General features: G+C 39.1%; 1 protein-coding gene across 2 annotated transcripts in view; it reads left to right on the forward strand.

The window, feature by feature from the left end:
- Positions 1-24,160, forward strand: part of MELTF (melanotransferrin) — a 592,427-nt gene that overhangs the window by 167,229 nt on the left and 401,038 nt on the right. For both annotated transcript variants that reach the window (XM_044070717.1, XM_044070716.1), the window contains exon 3: positions 7,491-7,587. In XM_044070717.1, the coding sequence (XP_043926652.1) occupies positions 7,491-7,587 (97 nt within the window). The remainder of the gene's footprint in view (positions 1-7,490; positions 7,588-24,160) is intronic.

Raw genomic sequence — 24,160 nt, forward strand, 5'->3', positions numbered from 1 at the left:
TATATATATATATATATATATATATATATTATACACACACATACACGTTTTTATATATATATATATATATATATATATATATATACATAACTATATACACACACACACACACACACACACACACACACACACACACACACACACACACACACACACACACACACACATATATATACTCACTATAAAGGCACTTTGATGTCTGTGGTCCAGTATTAACAGACCGATATACAGTATAGAAGACAAAACTACTTGCTACACAGTGACCCCTCCCATCCCGAAAAAGTTAATTTTAGCATTTATAAATTCAGAAATGTAGTACAGGGTATTTGTGAATCTTTAGTCCTCTCTGATGTAAGGTAAATGACTCCTACCTGGCTCTTCCCACTCTGTTTGCCCTGCGGGCTCACTCTGCTCCCCTACCCTGCCCCCAAATTCCACCTTCCCCCAATGCCTGTACTTTTATCCCACCCTAACACCTCCCCCCACCATACCCACCCTGCACCTAACCACTCCCATCCACACACTGACTACAACTAGCCACTCCCATCCACAAACATGCTTAACCCACATACTCCATACACTATGGCTACCCCCTCTACTAACCAGCCTTCTTATCCCCCTCTACTATCTAACCTTCCTTACAAGTCTCCCTAACACACACCAATCTCTAAACCCCAAAGCCACCATCTCTGATCTCTCTTACACATCCACAGCTTATAGCCTAATCTCACCTGAACTGTATTGCTCTAAACCAAGCCATTATTTACTCTCTACTCCTTCCCCCACCACCCCTTTCATATTATCACCTCAAAGAAAAAGCTCCCCCTCAACAACCCTTCCTTCCTATTCCCCATTCATCACCTCCAACACCTGTTCCTCAACTCCTTCTCTCAATCAGGCAACATCCATGCTAACCCTGGACCCTCCTCAGCCAGCAACCAAAGCAACAGCCCCACCATACCCCCATAAACCCGAAACCTTCCAGCTAACCACCTTCAATGCACAAAGCGTCAGAAACAAAATCCCCAACCTGCATGTTTGACTTGCTCACAACCAACCTGATATTACAGCCATCTCTAAGACATGGCTTAAACCTTCCATCTCTGACAATGAAATCCTTCCTCCTGGCTACAAAATCATTCACAATGATAGAACCCAGAAAAAAGATGGTGGTGTGGCTATTATCTACCCATCCTCTAACTCCATACACCAACCCCATCCCTACCTTCTCCAATGTTGAAATATCAATAGGGTATTTAAAGCTTAATAACTGCAAATCTTTATGCATCTGCTCTATCTATATCCCTCCAGGCAATAATACCAAAACATTAGAAGACATACTATCCTGGTTTAACTCCAATATAATACTCAAAACCTATATCCTTGGTGACGTAAACATCAACTCTAACACTCCATCCCTTTCAGTCAATCTCTACAACTTCACCCAACTCATAAACCTTCCAAACAGGCCCAACAAAGATGGAACCTCTGGTACCATCATAGACTGGATACTCACTACCCACCTCCACCTTGCCTCTCAAGCCAGTCTTCTACCCGATCCTTTCAGCGACCAACTACCTGCCTTCATTGACCGCATATTCCCCACCCCATAAAACATCACCAATATATCCTAACCCCCAACCTAACCTCCTTCAACCCACACACACTCACAGAATGCCTTAAGCACATAGACTGGTCACCCCTAAAACCTCTCCCAATTAATGATGCATTATCCTATTTTAACAATACATTCCTAACCATCCTAAATCAACAGCCCCCCCCCCCACGATCCAAAAGAATCAAATCAAATCTCTGCCCCTGTCTATCCCATGAAACTAGAAACATCATGCATCAGCGTGACAAAAAATGGAAACAATACCAAAAACAAAACACAACCAACTCCCTTCTAGAATTTAAACAACTTCGTAACTTTGGCAAAATATTGTTAACCAAAGACCGCAAAAACTACTATAATAACATCCAATCCATTCACTCATCCAATCCAAAAAGATTTTGGAGCTCCGCGTCCTCCATCCTTCACCCAGGCAATAAAAGCAACCCATGCCCAGACCCCACTCTTTCAGATCTGGAAACTGCCACTTATTTCAACCATTTCTTCATTGATTGCATTGCAAAACTATCATCCTCCTTCCCTGACTACTCCTCCTGCCCCCCCAACAGCAATCCTCCTCCTTCCTCCCCCTTTACCCTCAAACCCGTCCCCACAAACACAATAAAAAGACTTCTCCTCAAGCTAAAACCCTGTCATAATGCACCAGGCAATCTACCACCCTCGTTCCTCAAAGAATCCGCTGAAACCATTGCCTACCCTGTATCTATTCTAATAAACAGATCTATACAGGAATGATACGTCCCTACCATCTGGCACCAAGCATACATCATTCCTATTCATAAAGGTGATAAAAACATAGATACAACCAACTTCAGACCTATAGCCATACTCTCCCCCTCTCAAAAATACTTGAAAAAACATCCATGCCCAAATCATGCAACATCTAAACCAAAACAAACTTCTCTCTCACACCCAACACGGCTTCCGCCCTGGCCACAGTGCCATCACTGCCCTCCTTTCCTTTCTAGAGAGCATCAACCTTACACGTGATAAGGGCAAATATGTATCATCCCTATTCTTAGACCTTTCAAAAGCATTCATCACCATCTCCCATCCTCTACTTCTATCCCAGCTCTCATCCTTACATCTCTCTCCCTCCACACTTGCTTGGTTCACCAGCTACCTATCCAACCACCAATAAGCCATCCAGTGGAAGGAATCTACCTCTCCTTTCCTGCATACACCCACTGGAGTCCCTCAAGGTTCTGTTCTTGGTCCTCTGCTCTTTAACATATTTATCAACAATTTCCACCTCTCCATCCCTGATGCTTTCATCATCCAATATGCAGATGACTCCACCATCATCTCTTCTGCCACCTGCCCCACTGAACTACTAATAAAAACCCAGCTTTCCTTCTCCAAAACCAAATCTTGGATGAAAGCCAATCACCATGTCTTAAATGCCTTCAAAACAAAACTAATGATCTTTACCTCTACTAGAAATTCCACTTTAGACAAAAATCTGTTCTGAATTACAAGCCACAATAAAACTCCACTAGAAATAGCCCCCTCAACCAAACTGCTAGGAATCATTATTGATGAAAACCTAAAGACTGACTCCCACATATGCTCTGCCATCAAAAAAACTCATCAGAAGATTGGTCTCCTATACAGATACAATCGCTACCCCAGCCCCTCCATCTGGCAAACACTTGCAACTACCTTCCTCCTCCCATCCCTCGTGTATGGTACTCCACTATTTACCAATCTCCATCTAGTCCTGCTCTCCAAACTAGAAGCATGCTATCACAAAATTAGCAAATTCACTACTAACTCCAAAAGTTCATCCCATCACTGCCACTCACTACTCAACCTCAAATGGCTAGAACTCCCCAACTACCTTGGATATTTGCAACTCACCACTACTCACAAGCTCATCTTCAAACCATCTGACCGTCTATCCCTAGCCACAGAACTAACACCCTACACCCCCCCCCCCGCTCCCTAAGATAAGAGAACCAAAATCTGCTTCAAGTACACAAACCCTCTCATCCCCCAGGCCAACTACTACTATCCTGCACAATAGCCAAACTTTGGAACTCTCCCCTTTCACCTATGCAACATACCTAACCATAATAACTTCAAAAGCTAGCTCTTCATATATCTGTCCTCCAAATGGGAATGCCCCTCTCATGCTCCTACCTAAATTACCTCCTCAAGCAACTGTCTTCCTACCCCCCCTTCTTTGTTTTCTTACACAAATATCTAATTGAGCTTTGTCTCTGTCAATGTGGTTTAACCTGATGCATTGATTTAAATACTGTACATTAAGTAATGTAATTTAACCTTACATATATGTAAATATAATGTAATGTATGTGCTTGTGGAGCTTTTCTCCCTGAGCCTCCACTGAAAACGGGCCAACTCGAGCCAGTGGACTATCCCGGTCAACAAATGCAAATAAATAAATAAATAAAACCTAATTGTAGACATTTACCAGAATGTTCTTTTTTTGTGAGGGAAGTTCATGCTTATTAAACTTGATAAATTGTTACTAATATATATATATATATATATATATATATATATATATATATATATATATATATATGGGGAGGTGTCAATATGGAAGTTTCAGTGAATGTAATCGATCTGGGTTTAAAAAGAAAAAAACATTTGACTCAGTCCCACATAATAAAAGTATTAAAATACTGTATAAAAATGTTAGTGAGAAAAAAGTGGGAAGCAAACTGGCTAGCTAATAGAAGTTTTTAAGTAAAAAAAATCAATGGAGTTATATCCAGGTGTACCAAACAATAGTCTGTACTTTGACATGTATAAGAGTATTTGGACTAGTAAATTTATAGAAGACACTAAAATCAGGACCATAGTGAACTTGGTTTCTGATTAAGAAAGAATGCAACATTATACTGGTGAAATATACAAGTGGTCAAAAACATATATGGTTTTAACACCAGGAAAACAAAAGTGCTGCATTTTGGAAAAAACAATCCATGTTACCTTTAAGTCATAACTAATGTCATACTTGGTGGCTGGGAAAAGATCAAAGTCTTGGGGATAACTGTAAACAGTTGTCTCACGTGTGGTGAAAACTACAGCCAGAAAGTGCTCCGTAATCATAAAAGACATCTTAAGGAGTATGTCCAATATAGATGAAAGATTATTGTTGTCAATCTGCAATATAGACACGACCTATTACTAAATACTGTGCAGTAACCTGTGTCTATAACTGTTCATTGTACTGTAAATTGGAAAGAATTCAAAGATATTACCAAAGTCAATTTAAGGTTAAACATTAAAGCTACAAGAACAGACTTGCCAGGATATTGTTGTACTCGGTTACTTATAGACTGGTCTGAGGGAGCTTAATATTAATTTTAAATGTGCAAACTATGTCTTGGCATCAGCATTTGGTACTGACATTAGACCACACTCACTGAGAACCAGAAACAACTGTTTGGTAGTGAACAACCCTGCCTACAATACTACTTTAAAGGAGAATATCATTCCACAGAAGAATTGGTAGGCTTTGGAATAGGCTTCCACTGGATATTAGAAAAGCTGCAAGTATTGAGACTTTTAAGAGGCACTCTAGACAAATGGTTTAAATTGGGTGTTTGTTATTTTTTAACACCTTTATTGAATTATTACTTAAGATATAGTGAAACGTACATTTATATAAAAGAAAAGAAACCATGTCAACACGTTCACATTTATACAATTATCAGCAATCCAACACAACATAATTTGATCAATTCCTGCCTTCACTTCAATGCCACTCCTCCTCCAAAAGATTATTCTGCATGTATTGTTTCTAGAATTTCCATTTTTTTTCTATGCAATTTGCTCTGATGCTCTTCTGAAGCTCCCACTTCCAGTTCTTTGATCTTTGTTACAATATCTACTACATCAAATACAGTTGGTTTAGACATTGATTTCCATTTTCTCATAATTGCTTTTTGGCAGCCACCAAAATTCAGATCTTCTGTTCTAACTCAGAAAAATAATTTCCTTAGTTACACCCATTTGTTCACCCATTTCTGACAGAGTACTCTGTAGGGAATTAAAGTCTGCCAATTCATTACACGCCCAAAACATATGTTCCTAATTACCTCTTGTTTCCCCATTGCACCACCACCATTTGCCACCTACCAGAGGAAAAAATCTTTCCAAGCAAAAATCCTGAATCTTCTAAGCTTTGATGCATATTTGGGAGCCATACACATGTCCTCTCATAGTTTCCTTGTGAATTGCTTATCTCTCTATCCAATCTTTTCTAATCTCCTGTCATTGATTCCTATGGTTACTGTGCAATATTTACATGCCCTACCAATCATCCCTTTTTAACAGCAGCTTATGTTCTAGATTTAACAAAAAACTCTACCAGAGCAGGTCTTTCACTTTGGATTCCCCTATCCCTTTCTTTTTGCCTATACTTTGATATCAATCCCAGATAGGGAAGGCAGCCTCTAGCCCGCAGTCCAAATGTCTTCTTGGCCTCTTCCCACTCTATTATCTTTTTCTCTCTCTAGTTATTTGGTTCCAGATACCTTGGTTCCTTTGCGAGTTTTCTCCAGTAAATTCCTGCCCCCTACTGCTTATTCTCTATACCCCTGATTGCAGTCATCCCTATCAGTAGAATCTCCTTTCTCCTTTCTTGTGTTGGCTTAGTTCTTAGAATACTTTCTGTTACTTTATAACTAGAAATGTCTCTATGCCTATGATCTCCTTAAGGATCTGCACGCCAAATTCCACCCTCGCCTTATTTCTTGAATCCCCTCCCCCGCTTCATCATCCTACCTTTCCACTTTGAGTTGTAGCTTTCTGCTTTTGTTATGTAAATCATCCTTAAATGTGTAGCTTTAAAATATGCCTACAAATCAAGCAATCCTAAACTACTTTGTTCTATCAGAAGGACAAACATCATTTTTGACCCTTGACCTCTTCTCCTCATAGATAAAATACTTTTAACTCTGTATTAATTACATTTAACAAATTCTCCTCAGGTTAATAAAACTATGCCTGACCTGTACATAAAATTGAAGGGGCTAAAAACATTTTCACTACTTGTTTTTTTTCTACCCTTGTCCATAAACAAGAGCTTCCAGTTTCTCAGTTTTTGTATTATCTTTTGTTTAGTCTCTTCCTGCATATCCTGGGTGTTTGTTATTTGATGATTCTTAGCAAACTCATGTTAAGGATTTTAAGGCCCTAATTTTGAAATATTGAACATAGAAAATGTATATGTGGTGTGATGAATGGGGAAGTGTGTGGGGGGGGTCTCTGTATTTCAGCAAATAAATTCATATTAAATAAAATCTACAGAAGGTTCCCTGTTTCTGCACTATTGAATCATTTGCATGCAATCTTGTTCTCCAAACATCATTAGTAAAGTACTGCATTTTATGTATTCTTTGTTTTTTATTGCTCTTTATACCAGGTTTATGCTATTTCTAACTGTTACTCTGCTCTGTTTTATCTCTTGATTTTTGTGGTAGTCATATTTGCATGAATAATCTGTAGAGAAAATGGCAGATGTAGTTTTGTACATCTCCAGTCATAACAAATAATCTAAAAATTTCAGTTGGTCTTATGTGCTTAGCAATTCAAATTTTGCTAAAGTATACTTTCAAAGAAATTATCATGCCAATCTCCCTATTATTTCTTTTGTAAATTGTGGTAGCTTTATCTTTTGTGTGTAATTGTTGTAGGATATCTACATTGTACAATTACTGTTTGAATGTGAGGTTTGTAAACCTGAGCTGAACCTGAAAATATTCCATTGAGATGATTATTCTACCCCAGTTAACAAAAATAACTAAAATAATTGTTGCAGTCAATTTTACCTTTGTATCTAATTATTGAGGTTTTTAAAGTGAATATATTTCTTTTTCAGGGCAGGACCATTGATGCTGTTACTTTAGATGGAGGGCACATTTACATAGCTGGAAAAAAATATGGGCTGGTGCCTGCTGCTGGGGAAAGCTACGCTGGTAAGAAATAAAAACCTCTTTTAGGTTTATTTAAAATTCTGATGCATTCTTACACTATACTGAGCAGATCTTGGATAACATTTATACAACTAATGCTGATTTTGTACATAAGGTTTTAGAGCTTGTCCTAAAAATTAATTCGCTTTTGATAACTATGAACAAAAAAAGTTAATACCCTATTCCATACCATGCACTCATATATGTATGTTTGGGGAAAAAAGTCCCCAAACAGCAAAATTACGGCTTTCAGTCTTTTTCAGGAATGTTGCCTTGTGAAATGTGTTAATACAGGGCCTAAAATGAAACAAGTTGTGCCAGCACAAGCCAGTGGAAAGAATGATAGCTCAGCATAATTAGAAAAGTAATCTGGTACTTGAAGTGATTAAATGTGTCATGTCAAAACTATAATGGTACAAAGTGTCTGTTTGCTGTACTGGAACCTGTATATGAGAAAGGAAGGGCCATGCTAGAAAGGCTGAATAAACATTCCATCAAAAAGCTTCCCTGGGAGAAATGCAGAGTGCCTGAATGACCTGTGGAGAGCTTGTATTTTATGGTACAAAATATCAGACAGCAACAACAGGACAAACATCATCAAGACATCAATTCTTCCTTAGGAGCTGTAGCAGAGGGCAGAGTGGCTCATTATGGTTGTTAACTTTCCCCTGGAGAGGTTCAGGAGAATCAGATGTGCTGACTTGTAATTAGGGAGGGGTGGCAGGAAATGTATGGTTGGTGGTAGTAGTTCCTAAAGGCCATAACAACATTACTGTATACCTCCTGCTTTGAAGCACAGTAAGGAGACAATAACAACACCAGCAGAACATCATGGCACTTTGAATCCAAGGCTACAACAAATTTCCAGTGCTGCATAAGTGAAATACAAAATTCCCTGAAAGGATCAGAACTTTCCAACAACAGAAATAAATTAGGATACCAACAAGGAAATAAGCCAAGGTACTTGGCTGATACCTCTCAGCTACTGCACGGGGCAGTGTGGGAAGGCTCTGTGGCATATGCGGCATGAAGGAATAGCTAAGCAGGTTGACAAGTACAATCATACAGCATATTACTGCAGTCGCACATAAATTTTTTTTTTTTGATAAGCCTCAGTGATTCAAAAAAATTATCAGAACATCATTTATATAACTGCTGGCCCACCTACTTCAATATCCTATTTTTTAAGATACATATGAATACGGTGCTGCAGTAGCATTGTCTCCTCACAGTAAGACGTTGTCCTGTTCGATTCTCAGCTAAAGCATCTTCTGTGTGGAGACATGCATGAATGGGCGTACCTTGTTTGAAGGTTGTGCGTCGGGTCTGGCAACTCGGTACGTAAAAATCTACTGCCAATCATTAGTGGACCAGAGTTCCGCTGTGGCGACCCCTAACCTAGGAAAAGCCGAAAGATGAATACTTGCCTTTAAGGACACAAACTGTTCTTTTTGCCAGATGGCTTAAACCGCAGAAGGCTGTGGTCACCTTTGTTTAATACCCACCTATTAGTGTTAGCATGTTTCTAGAAGAGTTCACAGACTTCTTTGTGACTCACTATTGGGTCTTCTAATTGGTTTATGGGTGACTTCAGTAGCTGGTTGGAACTGCCTGACTCTGTTTCCGAAATCCATCTTTGCTTGTGGTAGGTTTCTCCATTATCCACCACTCTGACCCATACCTCTCAACCTTTTAGAGCAAACAATCTGGACAAAGCCTGACAAAATGGGGTGACGAAGGCCCAAAAATAGGGACAGATTTTAAATATTGCTCTTATAAACATAAAAAGTTGCTAGAATAACAGGAATTGCTTTAGCATGCTTTTTTCTGAAGGATATAAAGTCTGAAACACAAATATATGCCATTATTTAGTAACCTAAATCTTCAGATCACCCCAGTGATTTGTCAGAAAATCATAAATTTTATGAGAAGCAGATCAAAAATATGAGGCAAAAATTTGGACATTCTGCGACCATACTCTTTACTTGGTTTTCCACCTTGGTGTGTTTACTGCTCATTGTTGGATGTACCATTCTCAAAATATGACCACCAACATGTGTGATTTGAAGTTATTTCACTATGGGGACTCTTCCTCCTGACTTGTAAACTAGTAGAATGCAGGAATTTACTTACTGAAAGTGGCTGTCAGTGCAGGAAGTCCAAGTGAGCTGTTTGCATTTTGTGATATAGCCATTATGTTCTTGATTGGATTGCTTTTCCCATCTTGTGTATCACTTCATCCCTCATGAGCCTTTGTTTGATGCTCAGATGCATAGAATAAGGAGAATGAAATGCTTTATTTAGAGAGACCATGGGATAAAGGTTTGAAATGAAGATGTTCAGGCCTCATTGATACCAGGCCATTACCTTACTCTTGGCTACGTGATAACTAGATGACGGTTTACCATGACAAATTAGATTAAATGTCACTGAAGCCACTCAATGCTGTTTTCCCACAGAAAACATGGACAGGGCAATTTCTATCTGCAAGATGTCAGTGATAGAGTGTGTGTGGTCTTTTACGTTCTCTGCAGTTCTGTCATGTGAAATTAGTTTATTCATACCTAGTTAAAGGGCAGGGTGTTTGGGCTTGTCACCAAGCAATTTTCTTATGGGGTTTCAACTAGTTAAAGGTCTGTTTTTGATCCTTTTTTTATCTGGCTGAATCTTCACGTACTTGATGAGCTCCATGCTACACTACATATCAAGCAGGAATGACTCATAAAAGGCAACATTCCTATCCAGGGAGGTTTCCCATTGCATCAAACTATCTGGTCATCACATCTAAATTATTAACAAACTGAGTGATTTGGCATGTCCACCTGCTTAACATGTTCTTCCACAGAATCTGAAGAAGACACTTAGTTTTTTGCAGCTAAGGTGGTATTACTGAATGCTTTCTTTTTTTTTTTTCCATAAAGTATAAACAGAATGTAACACCTACAGAGACATTCTAATTTTGTTTTGGTGTTAGTAGCACCTGCCAGATGACTCTAAGCTCTCCTTCTGGCTTCAGGAATATGATCCACTACCTGCAGCTGGGACCCTTGCCCAACAACACTGATGCTTGCCTGCCTTGTTATGCTGGTTCCTATGATTTATCATACTGTTCCTTCTTGTTTCACTAGTGGAGCCTTTCCATCTTTATTAAGGAAGGCCTTGGTGATACTCTGGAAATTACAATTTAAGCAAACTTACATTAAGGTGAAATGATGTTCAAATGATCACTACTGTTGTAGACTTAGCTGAATGGTTTATATCCTGAACAATATATAACAGCCAGCTTCTAAAGCTTCAAGGGCACATTCCATGTGCCCAAAATGTTTTCTTCAGCTTGAGTTGAAAAAGAGTGCTTTGGGCACCAAGCCCTTCAGAGTTCTCATGCCCATTGAGAGGGGAATCTAGAGCCCTGAAAAAAGTCAGTGCTAGGAAATTAAAGTTAGAAGTTCTCAACCTGGTTACAAAAATATATTTAAAAAAGGAGGATGGAGGGAGGGAGCAGCTACTGCAGCAGTGGTCATTCGCACACCTACCGTTCTGGTATGTTTACTTATACAGCTATACTATATTCAATATACTGATCACTTTTGCAGTAGCCTTAGCTGTTATGAGCAGATTACCATAGCTTAGACTGACTGGGAGGAGAAGAATGAAGGTTCTAACATCTCCTGGAGGATGATCCTAGCAAAGTCTTTTCTAGACCTGGAACAAAAGTCTAATGTGTAGTAGTTTGTATAGATATATAGAGGATGAAGTTGCTACTTCTAGAATATATTTATAATTTGATACGGAGTCTTGACCCTGCCTGTAACTGCCTTGTTGTAGCAAGTATAACAAAAGTTAATAGAATAAGGCAACTATTTGGACATAGTCTGCTTTGACACAATTGCCCTTTGTTTTTACCTTCACAGGAAATAAACAACTGATCAGAGTTCCTAAAAGATTTAGTTGTCATGATAGTACCCGAGATGCCTGTGCACATCCAAGGCAAGGAGCATCCCTTTTCCATCACAGTGCGGCTCCGGAAGGATGATAATGAGATAGATAGCTTGCCTCAAAAATAAACTCAGATAACTCTTTAGCAATAAATGAAGTAGTAGTTTTCAAGGAAGAGCTATCTTTGTGGAAAATGACATAGCGTGACCCACCATAAGAGCTTGCAAGTTATACTCTTCTTGCAGAGGTCAAAGCAAGCAGTAATACTGTTTCCCATGCTAAGAACTTCAAGTCACCCTGCTGAGCTGGTTCAAATTGCATAAGAGTTAGTTTTTCCAAGACAAAAATAAGATTCCTGAAGAGGAGCCATCTGTTTTTTAGGGGGGGGGGGGTGTAAGCAAGACCCCTTTCAAAAACATTTTCTCATGCGATGACATTGAAAGAGGGGATATATGGGCAGACATGCTGAAATGGCTGACAAATGAATCTTGAAGAAGGAGTAAGACAGGTCAGAGGATAGTTACTCAAACAAATACTGTAGGCCCAGAGAGACACTAGTCTTGAAATGGTGCTGGTTCTTTTCTTTGCACCAACTAGAAAATCATTTCCATTTATTAATGTATGATGTTCTAGTAACAGAATTTCTTGCCTCCTTTAATATCTGCTGCATGTCAACAGAAAATAGGTGCTAAAAGATAAGATTCTATCATCTAGGTAGCTAGTTGTATTTAACTGGGTTCAGGATGTATCAAACACACCTTGACCTGTGTGAGTAGGTCTAGTCTGTGAGGAAGTTTGTGGTAATTGCCCTTAGCTATTTTAGTAGAAGGGAGAACCACTGTTGACTGGGCCAGAAGGGAGACACCCACAGTGATCATTGAAGAGTCCTTCTGAAACTCCAGAATGACCCTGGATATTAATGGAAAGGGTAGAAAAGCATACAGGAACATGCTGGTCCATTGAAACAAAGCATCTGTTTTCCAGGCCTTCTTGAATGGAGTCCTGGAGCATAATTTTGCCAACTGATTATGAGTGGAGGCAAAAATATCTATCTAAGGTGTTTACTACAGCTGGATAAACTCCTGGAATACCCTTAGTGCTAGAAATTCTGGCAAAACCCAACAAAATGGGAGGACAAAGGCCCAAAAATAGGGACAGATTTTAAATACTGCTCTTATAAACTTAGAAAGTTGCTAGAATAACAAGATTTGTGTTAACATGTATTTTCTGAAGGCGATAAGGTCTGAAATATGTCATCATTTAGTGACTTCAGTCCTGAGATCATCCCAGTGATTTGCCAGCAAAATCACAAATTTTATGAAGAACAGACCAAAAATATGAGTCAAAAATCTGGACAATTGAGAGGTATGTTCCATTTCCATTTGTGAAGGTCTGTCCTGCTCCTGCTGTTGCAGTGTTTTGCTGTGATGGAATATAAGATGGCTGTAGAGTGAGACTATGCTGAAAGACTATATCCCAGGCTACCACTGGTAGTCTGTACAGGGGGTAGACTCTAACCTCTATTTCATTTTATACCACATCACTGTATTGTTGTCTGTAAATACGTGTAATAATCTTGGGGACCATAGATGATTGAGTGTGTTGAAAGCATTTATAATTGCCAGCATCTCCTTTACATTTGTATATTTTGGTCTTGGTTTCCTGTTCCAGCACTTTCATCCCCACAGACACTGTTCCGCAAACAAAGTCTGAGGTATCTGTTGTTATAGACTGTGCTTGAACTGGAAGGGGAAATGGGAGACCTAGATTCTGATAAAATTGGAGACATCCCAGGAAAACAATCCTGTGAGAAGGAGTTAAACAAGATTTTTTTTATATTCTACTGGAACTCCAGTCTATGTGGAAGATGTGTCACCCAAGTGAGATATTCCTGATACTTTGGAAAAGACTCTGCAAAGATAAGCAACTCATCCAAATGAGGAAATGAGAATACCTTGCAGTCTGCAGTTGGCTATCACTGGAGCTACTTTGTAAATACTCTTGGAGCAGTGGATAGACTGAAGGGTAATGCAAAGAACTAGCAGTGCAATCTAGATAAAGAAAACCTTAAACATCCAAAACCTGGATCTATAGGAATATGATAAGCATTTTTTAAATCTAATGTCATCAACAAACTCAAATGGGGAATGAGAGGTAAAACTTAGTGAAGGGATAACATTTTAAGCATTATCACTACAAGAAACTGGCTTAGAAGGTAAAAGTCCAGAAATGATCTCCAAACGTAGTTCTTTGACACCAGAAGCATTCTTAAATGAAGCCCTTTTAGCTGAGGAGGGAGGGCTATTTCTATCACCTCCTGAGTCAGCAAGTGCTGAATGACATGAGGGAAATGAGGAGTTTGATCTGGTGGATGAGGAGGGATCCCTAGAAAAGGAGGGAAAGCTTTGCCACCATCCACAACCATGAGGGATTTCTTCCACAACATATCAGTCTGAAAGTACCTGTTGCCAAAGAAAGAAATGGAGACTTAGACTTTCTGGAAGGATGAAATGTTTACCAGCATGGGAATAGGGTAGGGGATTCGTGTTGATAGTCATTTCAGCTTATTAGACTATCCTTTGGTCTGGGGGGGTCCTCCTTTCTTTTCGGAACCTCCCTGTCATTGCTTTTTGAAACATTTTCTTACTAGCAGCAGCTTATTGTGTTTGCTTAGTTGGCTTTTTGAAAAAAAAGTTGTAGAGATAGCACTAAACCAGTTGAGAAACTTGGAGAAGAAAGGCTGAAAAATGTGAGAAATTCCTTAAATCAGCTCACCTTTCTCATCATACTTTAAGAACCTCTGCAGAAGATGTCCCAAATCTCAAGCAAACTTCCTAATAACAGCACCAGTGACAGCAGCCCTGGAATTGGCATCAATGAAATCATAAACACATTTCAAACAGTGAGTAGTCACTTGGGACACAGAAACAATCATGTTACACAAAGGTGGTTTTCTTCAGATGAAACATATGTCATTATATTCCTCATGTTCTCAAAATTTGCAAGCATGAGCTTTAGCATGTGAGCTTGACAGCTCAGAATTTTGAAAATAAGTGTTGCATAAGAAGGCACATTTTTTCCAAAATCAATCAAAGGTGCTCACAACCTTGTTAGAAGGGGAATAATTGGTTAACCAGATGTATAGCAGCAGCTGTGTTCACCAGATAAACAAATGATAGGTCTGATCTGGGATTAGAAAATTAAAGAAACTTCTAAGACTGAGGAACTTTATACAACCTATTTGCTTTCTTGGGGGCAGCAAGCTGGCTGTCAGGCAAGTTACAGGCTTTAACAAATACATTTTCAAATACTGAAAGAGCAGGAAGAATTGGTGTAGTTTCAGGAAAAATCTAAGTGATCATAATACTTCTTCAGAGACAGCGGTTGTTCTCCCATTGATAACACCTTTATATATCTGGACACTGTTTATACCTATGTCATTAGGTCCTTATGCATAGCCTCCATTAATTCTGCCATTGTTTCTGGAGCTTCAAACTATTGCAGGATTGCCGAAATCAGCTTTCTTCGACCTTGTCATATGCTTTTTCCACCAATATGTCTCATTTAATCTGCCATAATGGAAATTTAAGTCTTTAGTTCCAGTGTTTTTTGAGCCATTTGTTTTGTGGAGGTATAGGAGGTCAAAGTTTCCTTAACAGCATTGAATAATAGACATAAACCCCTGCACAGGAGTCTATAATTTTATTTATTTTTATTTAACATTTGTTTACCGACTAGGGGAGAGCCTATTTTCAGCAGAGGCCCAGGGAGAAATGCCCCAGTTTCATGTCTTTGGGATGTGGGAGGAAACTGGAGCACCAGAAGGAAACCCACACAAATATAGGGAGGACATGCAAACTCCACACAGAAAGCACCCCAGCCAAGAATCAAACCAGAGAACCTCTTGATGTGAGGTGACGATGCTAACAGTTGCACTAATGTGCTGCCTATAAGAGGTAGACTGTTAAGCTGTCTTATTGGCTGAGTGTTTTTAGTCTGGTGACCTTTTTAGTTTGGAATCTCTGAGGTATCTCTGCCTGTATGATGTGCTTGGGTAGATAAAGGCTAAAAGGATCATTATATTCTGTAGTTGGTCTAATCAAAACATAAATATTCTTTGTAATGAAATAGCAGAGGATAGGTTTGATGCAGCAACCTCAGGGTTATGGGCTTAGTATGTTTTCACCATACTATCCTTCTCCCCTCATGGTGAAAACAGTTATTTTTTAAAAACAAATCAAAATTTGAAACTGAAGAAATCCATGAGATGCTGCAATCTTGATCAGTAGATACAAAACACAGGAATCACACATTTGTGATAGTTGTTGTTGTGTCTTAGTACATTGTATTATTAAAGTCTCACATTTAAGCCTGGTATCCAGATGAAACTTTTAAAAACCCAAATGTTTTTATGAACATTATGTTTATGCATGGTGATAACCATGCAAATGAGATGTTTATCTACAGATAAAATATAATGATATGCTTCCAAGCAGTGACCCACAATTTATATATTTATCTTTTATCTATGTATCTATCATTTCTGTGTCTACTTATCTGTTTATTTAATTTGTTGACCAGGTTAATCCCACTTAGCCTATGACATATTTTGAGAGGAGACTACTAGATCTAAGATTTAACATTTTGGTTGCACCTTAAATAGGATGTGTTGGAGGGACAGATATGTATCTCAGAGAATCCCATTCTCTGGAATAGGCTTCCCATTCTTGTGAAGTAAAGGCCTTTCATAACCCTATTCAACAGATCCAGTGGATAGGAAATTGGAAATTCACCTGTGGTCTGACACCTATGTCACTGATGGACAGAAGTAGTCAATAAGTCATGCTCTAACCAATATACAGCCCTTAAAATAACCTCTAAGGCATAATAACTTGTGGGATACATTTGGGTTGCATGGCTAGGCTTATCTAAGTCCCTGTGATCATTAGCCTAGTATATACCTGTGAACCTGTGAAATCTCATTATGTTCTCACTGAAACCAATGATTCATTCTAGAAACAGTTTCATAGAGACTCCTTTAAAGAGACTGGCAAAAGTCACACTTTCCTCAGAATCTGAATCAGAAGCCTGAGAAGACAAACAGAAGTTGTCCCTTCACAATTGTTTTATAGCTCAAAATCTTGGACCTCTTCAGAAAACAAAGAATTTCTTTTTCTCCTGCCAGAAACAACTCATCTGGAAGGGTCAAGACCTGAACTAAATCCTGAGGTAAACTCAATAAATCACCCCTGTCTAAAGCAACTATGACATGAATTATTTGACAGGTGTATAGCATTAGAAAAAGTTCCTACTTTGTAATTTGGGAGTTAGTGTATTTCAGTATAGAATGCAGTGGTGAAGCTGCCATGCAACACAGGAAGGGGTTACATTGAATATTCTGACATCTGAGTGTTGTCTAGGCTTGTAACAGTCCACAGATTGATAGCCTAGTATTTACCTGTGAACCCACGAAGCAGAAGACATACGTTTTAAGTTTTTACTTCTTTTTGACAAGAATTTCTAAACAGGCAGACCCACTTTTGCCAGGCAAAACCTCCCTAGGGACAGGCATCTCAGTCTGGTTAGGCAGGGAGGTATTCCTTGTTTCTTCTCCCAAAACTGACAATAGTTGTTCTCCCTTGCCCACCAAGGGCACTCCCAACAGTGGCAGAGGACATGTCTAACCCTCAGACCATGGTGGCTGAAGAGACTACACCAGAGGGAGCCAAGGTTAAAGATGAATAGCCTGAGAAACCTACAGCTGAAGGACTTTAGCAGACTGATGTGGAAGCAAAGGCTATTTATTAATCTTCTTTTTTGTAGTTGGAAGAAGGAAGAACCAAGAAACGGGCAGCTTGTTCCATGGTTAACCCAAAAATGATGGTACAGTCTCTGGGTAGCCTGGCAATAGTAGCTGGAAAAGTAGGTAAGTAGTAAAAGTCACTTTTTCCCACCAAAAACACAATGAAAAGCACTTTAAGCACTTACCCCAGCCCGCAAAAGTAAAATAACACAACTTTTACCAAGGAAAAAGTAGTTTTAAATTAGTTTGAACTTTTCTCCACAAAAGTTAAAAATAATGATCCTGTTTAAAAGTTACTAAAAGTCATGCAACAGTCTATAAAAAATTCCTAGCATAAAATAACTAATTTCTCAGAAAACGTTCAATTTTATTCCTTAAAATTACAAATGAAGGTGTGTTCCCCAAAATTAATGTATTTGCCTAGCAATGGAAAGTGTTAGCCAATTGTTGATCCTTGAAAACTTGCAAGAGGAGCATTTTTTGGCAGCAGGAAGGATCCGAAGGTGCCCTTAACACTTTGGAAGCTGACTGGCTGTTATATCCCGTGCAGGATATTATCCATATAACCAAGGCTACTGCAGCAGTGATCAATTCCTTACCACCCATTCATTCGTGAGGATATCAAGAAGATTCTTTATTCACAGCTTGGTTCAATTTTGCAGGAGTGCTGAGCTCCTGACTCATTTTGTTCTGAATTCTACAACACAAAGGTATTTTTATCATCCTTACTTGGGTCATGAACAATCTAATGGTGAAATGCTGCTCTTCTATGTCTATCTCACTCTTTCATTACTATTTGATACTGTGGATTATAGCATTCTCTTGGACCATTTGTGGACATACTGTGGGTCTGTTTGCCTCCTTCCTTTGTGGACATACTTGGTAAATGTGCCAGGTGCTATTACCCAACCTGATAACTGTGTTATGTTTAATATCCCAGAAGTTCCATTCTGGGCCCCTTACTGTTATATACATGTTTCCAGTGGGAAAACTCATTAGGGTGAACATTTTCAGTATCACCATTATGCAGATGATACACAAGACTCCCTATTGAAATCTTGGCACTCAAAATGACGAGTGCTGTCAAGCCGCAAAAACACAGAAGAAGAGTGAATCCTGAAAATCACTCTTCTCCTTAAAACTTCTTTTTGCAGGGGAGGCAAGTCCCCCAACCCCCAGAACCTATATATACCAACTCTGAGATCGCCATACCTCAGAGAAAAGGGAATATTCCAAGAAATGGCAAGTCTGACTTAGTATATGTAAGTTTGTTCTTTCAGCCATCCTGTCTCCATGTTTGAATAACTTTACCTCTCCTTCCTGTAGAATAAAATACTTAACAGCAGAAGCAGGGTTCCTTGGTGAGGACTTTGAAAGTACCCACAAATGGATGACTTGTTATCATCTCAGTCCTAATAACTCCAAGACAGTTGTTGAGGTTATACATACCACTATAAGGAATTCTGTTGCACGCACAGGCTCTCAATACAATAGACAGCAGCAAGGATGAGCCCTGAATAAGAAGACCAACAGCCTTAAGGTAAGTAATATGAAAATGCTAATACTATTGAAAGAGTTGATTTAGTGAGTTGCAACAATGTATTACACTGTTGCCTGCCACTAAACAGATTAGTGCAGCCTAGCAAAATAAAGCACAGGGAAGAACAAAGGAAAGCTGTAAAATCTAAAAACAGACAGTCAGTCTCACTGATTGTTTGTTCCCTGGAGTAGCCAGTCACCCTCAGCATCAGTAATAGTTACTTTCTTTCACAAGATAGCACTTACTGACTTTCCTCCCAGTGTATTCAGGTAAAAACAAATGAGCTTAGCTCAGAATTTAAAATAAAATTCCACTTCCATGGATGGAGAAGGCATCACTTGCAAGGTCATAGCCAGTAAAACTTCGTCTCACAGGAGAACTGTTGCACAACTCACAGCAAACTAGAGCACAGTAGCAAGCAAAGAGCTATTTGAACAAACAGGACAAAAACTGAAAACAGCTAATCAATTTAAATTTCCTTGTTCTTGGATTAGCCAGTCATCCGTAGTTATTTACTAGGCATGCAGTTAACATGACCGCTGAATAGGCCAGCCAAAGCAACGTAATTCTTGTAAGTGTATTAACAACTGAATAAGTTAGCCCATATATACGCTTCCTCAATTGTTTATTTTTTATTAGTTTTGCAGGTAAGTAGTCTGGTCAACAGACCCTTTCCAGTCACATAGGACAAGACAAAACAGTATACCAAGCAACATTCATGAAATACATTGAAAGTACACTTGTGTAATAACTTACTGTAACAGTGGTTGTCCTACTTTTCACTGTATTCTTTACATCTGGGATACCCAGACGAATATAGCCGAATATAACCAAATGTCTGTCAAGCATACCAAAGCCTTTATACCTTCAAGGAACCATACATCAGATGTCAAGTCAAAGTCAAAGTAAACTTTATTGTCATTTAGAACTACACACTCGTAGCCTAAATGAAATTATGTGCATCAGCTCAGTTCTTGAGATCACCAAGGAAAGTGAAACAGCACATACAAGTAGAGGAATAAACGTAACTAACAAATAGAGTACTACTTCCAATACATGCAAGAAAGAGCAGGGACATTTCCCAACACTCATATATGAAAATAATACCCTCCCCTGAGTTAAATTAACTACCCTACTTAAGTAATACAAAACACACTACAGATTGAACAATGCCTAAGTTATTTGTCTAATATTGCACTTGAGTGGGTTAAATAATACTGACTATGGACATAATAAATAAATATTGCACTTACTTGGAATATATGTAAGTGTATATTGCACAAATAAATAAAAATCGACTTATTATGTGTCCAGAGCCCTGAGACTAGTGCCCAAGTTCAGAAGTCTAATCACTGTAGAGTACAAACTGTTATCGAATCTTGTAGTCCTGCAGCGGATGCTGTGATATCTCTTGCCCAATGCCAGATGCTTAAAGAGTCCATGCTCAGGATACATGTTGTCCTGTATTATTTTGGTGGCCTTTTGGATGCTTCTTGCAGAATAAAGATGTATCGATGGAAGACTGGAACCTGTTACCTTATCTGCAACCCTCACCACCCTTTGTATTGCCTTCCTTTATGTAACTGTGTAGATTATGATAGAGATGGTATAAATAAAAATGCTTTTTTCCAAATTATACTGTGTGTGCACTAAAAGAAGAAAATATGCAAAGCCAAACAGCAGTCTTCAAAATAATATGGCTTACTTTGCAGGAACAGTTAAGTGATGACCTTTTATTAAAAAGATTTCTTGTAAATGTTCAGCTTAGATATTAATAACATACAGCTGTGGGCTTACTGTAAATGGCATCCTGTTACAGAAAAAAGGAAGTTGATCAACAGGGACTTTCTGTGAGCTTTCAGATGCAAAAATAAATAAAATAAAATACAGAGACTTCAAGTGATGCAAAGATGACATGGAGAGACTTTTTGTGAAGTCTTCAGATACAGCAAGGAAAAAAAATAACCAAAGAAGGACATAAAACAAAAATAATATTTGTAATTTCAACAGAAACTGTCCAGGCTAAAAATAACCAATGGACTTTTTCATGATACAAACAGAAGGCAGAAGAACAAGTCAGAAGGACATTAAAAATAACACTGTTTGACATTTAAAGGGTATATGAACTGGACAGCATTTTCACTCTTTAGTGACGTCTATGACTGAGTGTGCATCAGCCTGTAGTTATACGTGTCTAGCTGTGTTATAATAAAATTGAAATAACTCTGACAGTATTGTGTTTGGCAAGAATTTGTACTAATACAAATAAATATTAACGGATACAGTAGTGCTGTGTCTGTCTGGTCTCCTGCTAATAATATTTTACAGTTTCCAAACCACACTGTGAAGTTGCAGGTGAGGATGTTCTCTATTGCACCTCTATAGAAGGTGGAGAGAATATGAGGAGTTAGCTTAGCTTTTTTCAGCCTTCTTAAAAAGTGGAGGCATTGGTGTGCATTCTTGACCAGTTTTCTGGTGTTTCCCAACCACGAGAGGTCCTTGGATATGTGTACACCCAGGAATTTCGTACTCTTAACCCTCTCCACACTCTCACTATTGATCCTGAGCACTGGGTAGTTTGTTCTCTTTTTCCTGAAGTCAGTGATAATCTCTTTGATATTGCTTACATTCAGGTCAAGGTTGTTCTCTTCACGCCAAATGATCAAAGATGCCACCTCCTCTCTGTATACCCTTTCATCCTCCTTTGTGATGAGCTCCTCTACTGTGATGTCATCATCAGACTTGATGATATCATTGGACTTGTACTTAGCATAGCAGTCATGAGTCAGGATGGTGAATAACAGTGGGCTGAGAACATATCCCTGTGGAACCCCGGTGTTAATCCTGATGCACTTTGATGTGTTCTTACCCCAACACACCTTCTGTGGTCTCTCAATCAGGAAGTCCAGGATCCAGTTACATTGATGTTTACTGATTCCTAAATGTGCCAGTTTTTCTATCAACTGCATTGGTACCACTGTATTAAATGCAGAGCTGAAGTCTATGAACAGCATCCTCACATAGTTGTCTTTGCCCTCTAAATGCTCAAAGGGAGATGTGTAGTGCTACTGATATGGCATGAGCCATGGAACAGTTAGCTTTGTACGCAAATTGCAGAGGGTCAAAATCAGGAGGTAGGCATGATGAAAGATGCTTTTTGATCAAAACATTTCATAACAGTGGATGTCAGAGCAACTGGTCTGTAGTTGTTAGGGCTGGATGGATTGGTTTTCCTGGGTAGTGGGATGATGTTAGCTTCCTTGTAGCATGAGGGTACTTTTGCCATGGCAAGACAGGTGTTAAATATTGCATCCTTCTCATCAGTGGTTAGCTTTAATGCCAACCTGTTGTTTCTTTCCTCAAATCCACCAAAGAAGATGTTCAAACTGTCCAGGAATTCGATGCTGTCCTCACACTGTGCTGACTCGATTTTGTAGTCAGTGATCTCCTGTATGCCTTGCTATAGCCTCTTTGCATCCTTCATGTCTTCAAAGTGGCTGTGTACCTTAATGCCATACTCCCTCTTAGTCTCCTTTATACCCCTCCTCAGATTACCTCTTGCTACACTTATGGCTGCTTTGTCCTTCACCCTCTAAGCTGTGTTTTTCTCCTTCAGAAGCTCATATACTGTAGGAGTGAGCCATGGTTTCTGGTTAGCTCTAATAGCGATACTCTTGGTATCTGTTACCCCATCAACGCAGTTTGAAATGTATGCCATAACTACCTCAGTGTATTCATCAATGTTCAGATGCTGATTCACTGTGGCTGCCTCCTTGAACATATCCCATTTGGTTCTTTCAAAGCAGTCTTGGAGGGCATCCATAGCTCCCTTGGGTCATACCTTGATTTGTTTATTCATGGGTTTCTCTCTAACCAGTGCAGGTTTGTAAGCTGGCGATAGCAAGATGGTATAATGGTCAGGGTTTCTCATCTGTGGAAGTTGCACTGCCTTATAAGCTTTCTTTAAGTTTATATATACCTTGTCCAGGATATTATCACCCCTTGTAGGAACATCCACATACTGATGGTAGTGTGGGAGTACTTCTTTCACATTTGCTTTATTAAAGTCACCAGCTGCCATGTGTACAAAGTCAGGATATTTGCTCTGCAGCTCACCCATATGATTGCATAGTTTATTTAGAGCCTCAGTGGTATTAGCACTAGGTGGGATATACAGCACTGTTACACTGACCCCATTCAGCTCCCTGGGCAAGTAAAATGGTCTACATTTAATGGACAGGAGCTCTAAGTTCTCACAGCAGTGTGATAGTATGATTTCACAGTTGCTGCACCATCTTTTCTTAATATAGATGCAGACTCCACCTCCTCTGGCCCTTCCACACAATGTATGTTTTCTGTCTGCACGAAACAGCATAACATTCTCTAAGTTTACTGCACTATCATTTATCATGCCATGCAGCCATGTCTCAGTAATCAAAAATAAACAAGTATTTCTCACTTTATTCTTGTTAGAGAGTTTCAGTCTCAAGTAGTTCATCTTGCTATCCAGTGATCTTACATTAGCTAGCAGTATCGTTGGTAGTACAGGCCTGTAGGGGTTTCCTTTTAACTTTATATCAATACCTGCTCCATAACCTCTTTTCCTTGTTCTCTGACATGTCTTTCTCTTTTTCCTTGTCCAGCATATTCTAGAAACCTATTCTACCATTTCAGGCACTTTAGAGTTAAAATACACTGCTGTTGTAGCTCTGTGCAAGTAGTAGGCCCCAGATACTCTGCAGACTTCAAGGCATCCAACCAGCAACATGTAAACGTCAACTGTTTAATTTCTAGTAACTTCTGTCTACTGTAAGTTATTGTACCTTCAGCTGGAAGTGCAGAAACTGATTTTTTCGAGATAGCCTGTGCAAAAGAAGACAAAATATGCATATGTCTACAACGAGCCAACACAGCAGCAGCCACACAGGGTGCTGCCATTTTTTTTAATTTTTGTATGTATGTCCGAGGTGTATGGTAATATGTGACATATGAGCACTTAATTGTCAGAACTGAATTGTCTCAGAAGAACCAGAGAAACCAAAAAAGGTGGGACTAACATGAGTGCCTGAAGTTCAGAGATCCTCTTGGCAAAAGTAAGAGCCAACGATAGTACCATTTTTCAAGTACAGTGCAGCAAACAAGAGGAAACTGCTGGCTCAAAGGGACACCGAGTTAATTTCTCAAGAATGAAATTAAGGTCCAAGGAGAAGGAATAAGATTTCTTAGGAGCCTAATATGAATGCCTTTCAAAAATTGTTTTACTGCAAGAAAAGAAACCAGGGGTTTATTCAAAGGCA

This window comes from Protopterus annectens, chromosome 4.part1, assembly GCF_019279795.1.
Source record: "Protopterus annectens isolate FY-2018-M chromosome 4.part1, PAN1.0, whole genome shotgun sequence".
Classification (NCBI taxonomy): domain Eukaryota; kingdom Metazoa; phylum Chordata; order Ceratodontiformes; family Protopteridae; genus Protopterus; species Protopterus annectens.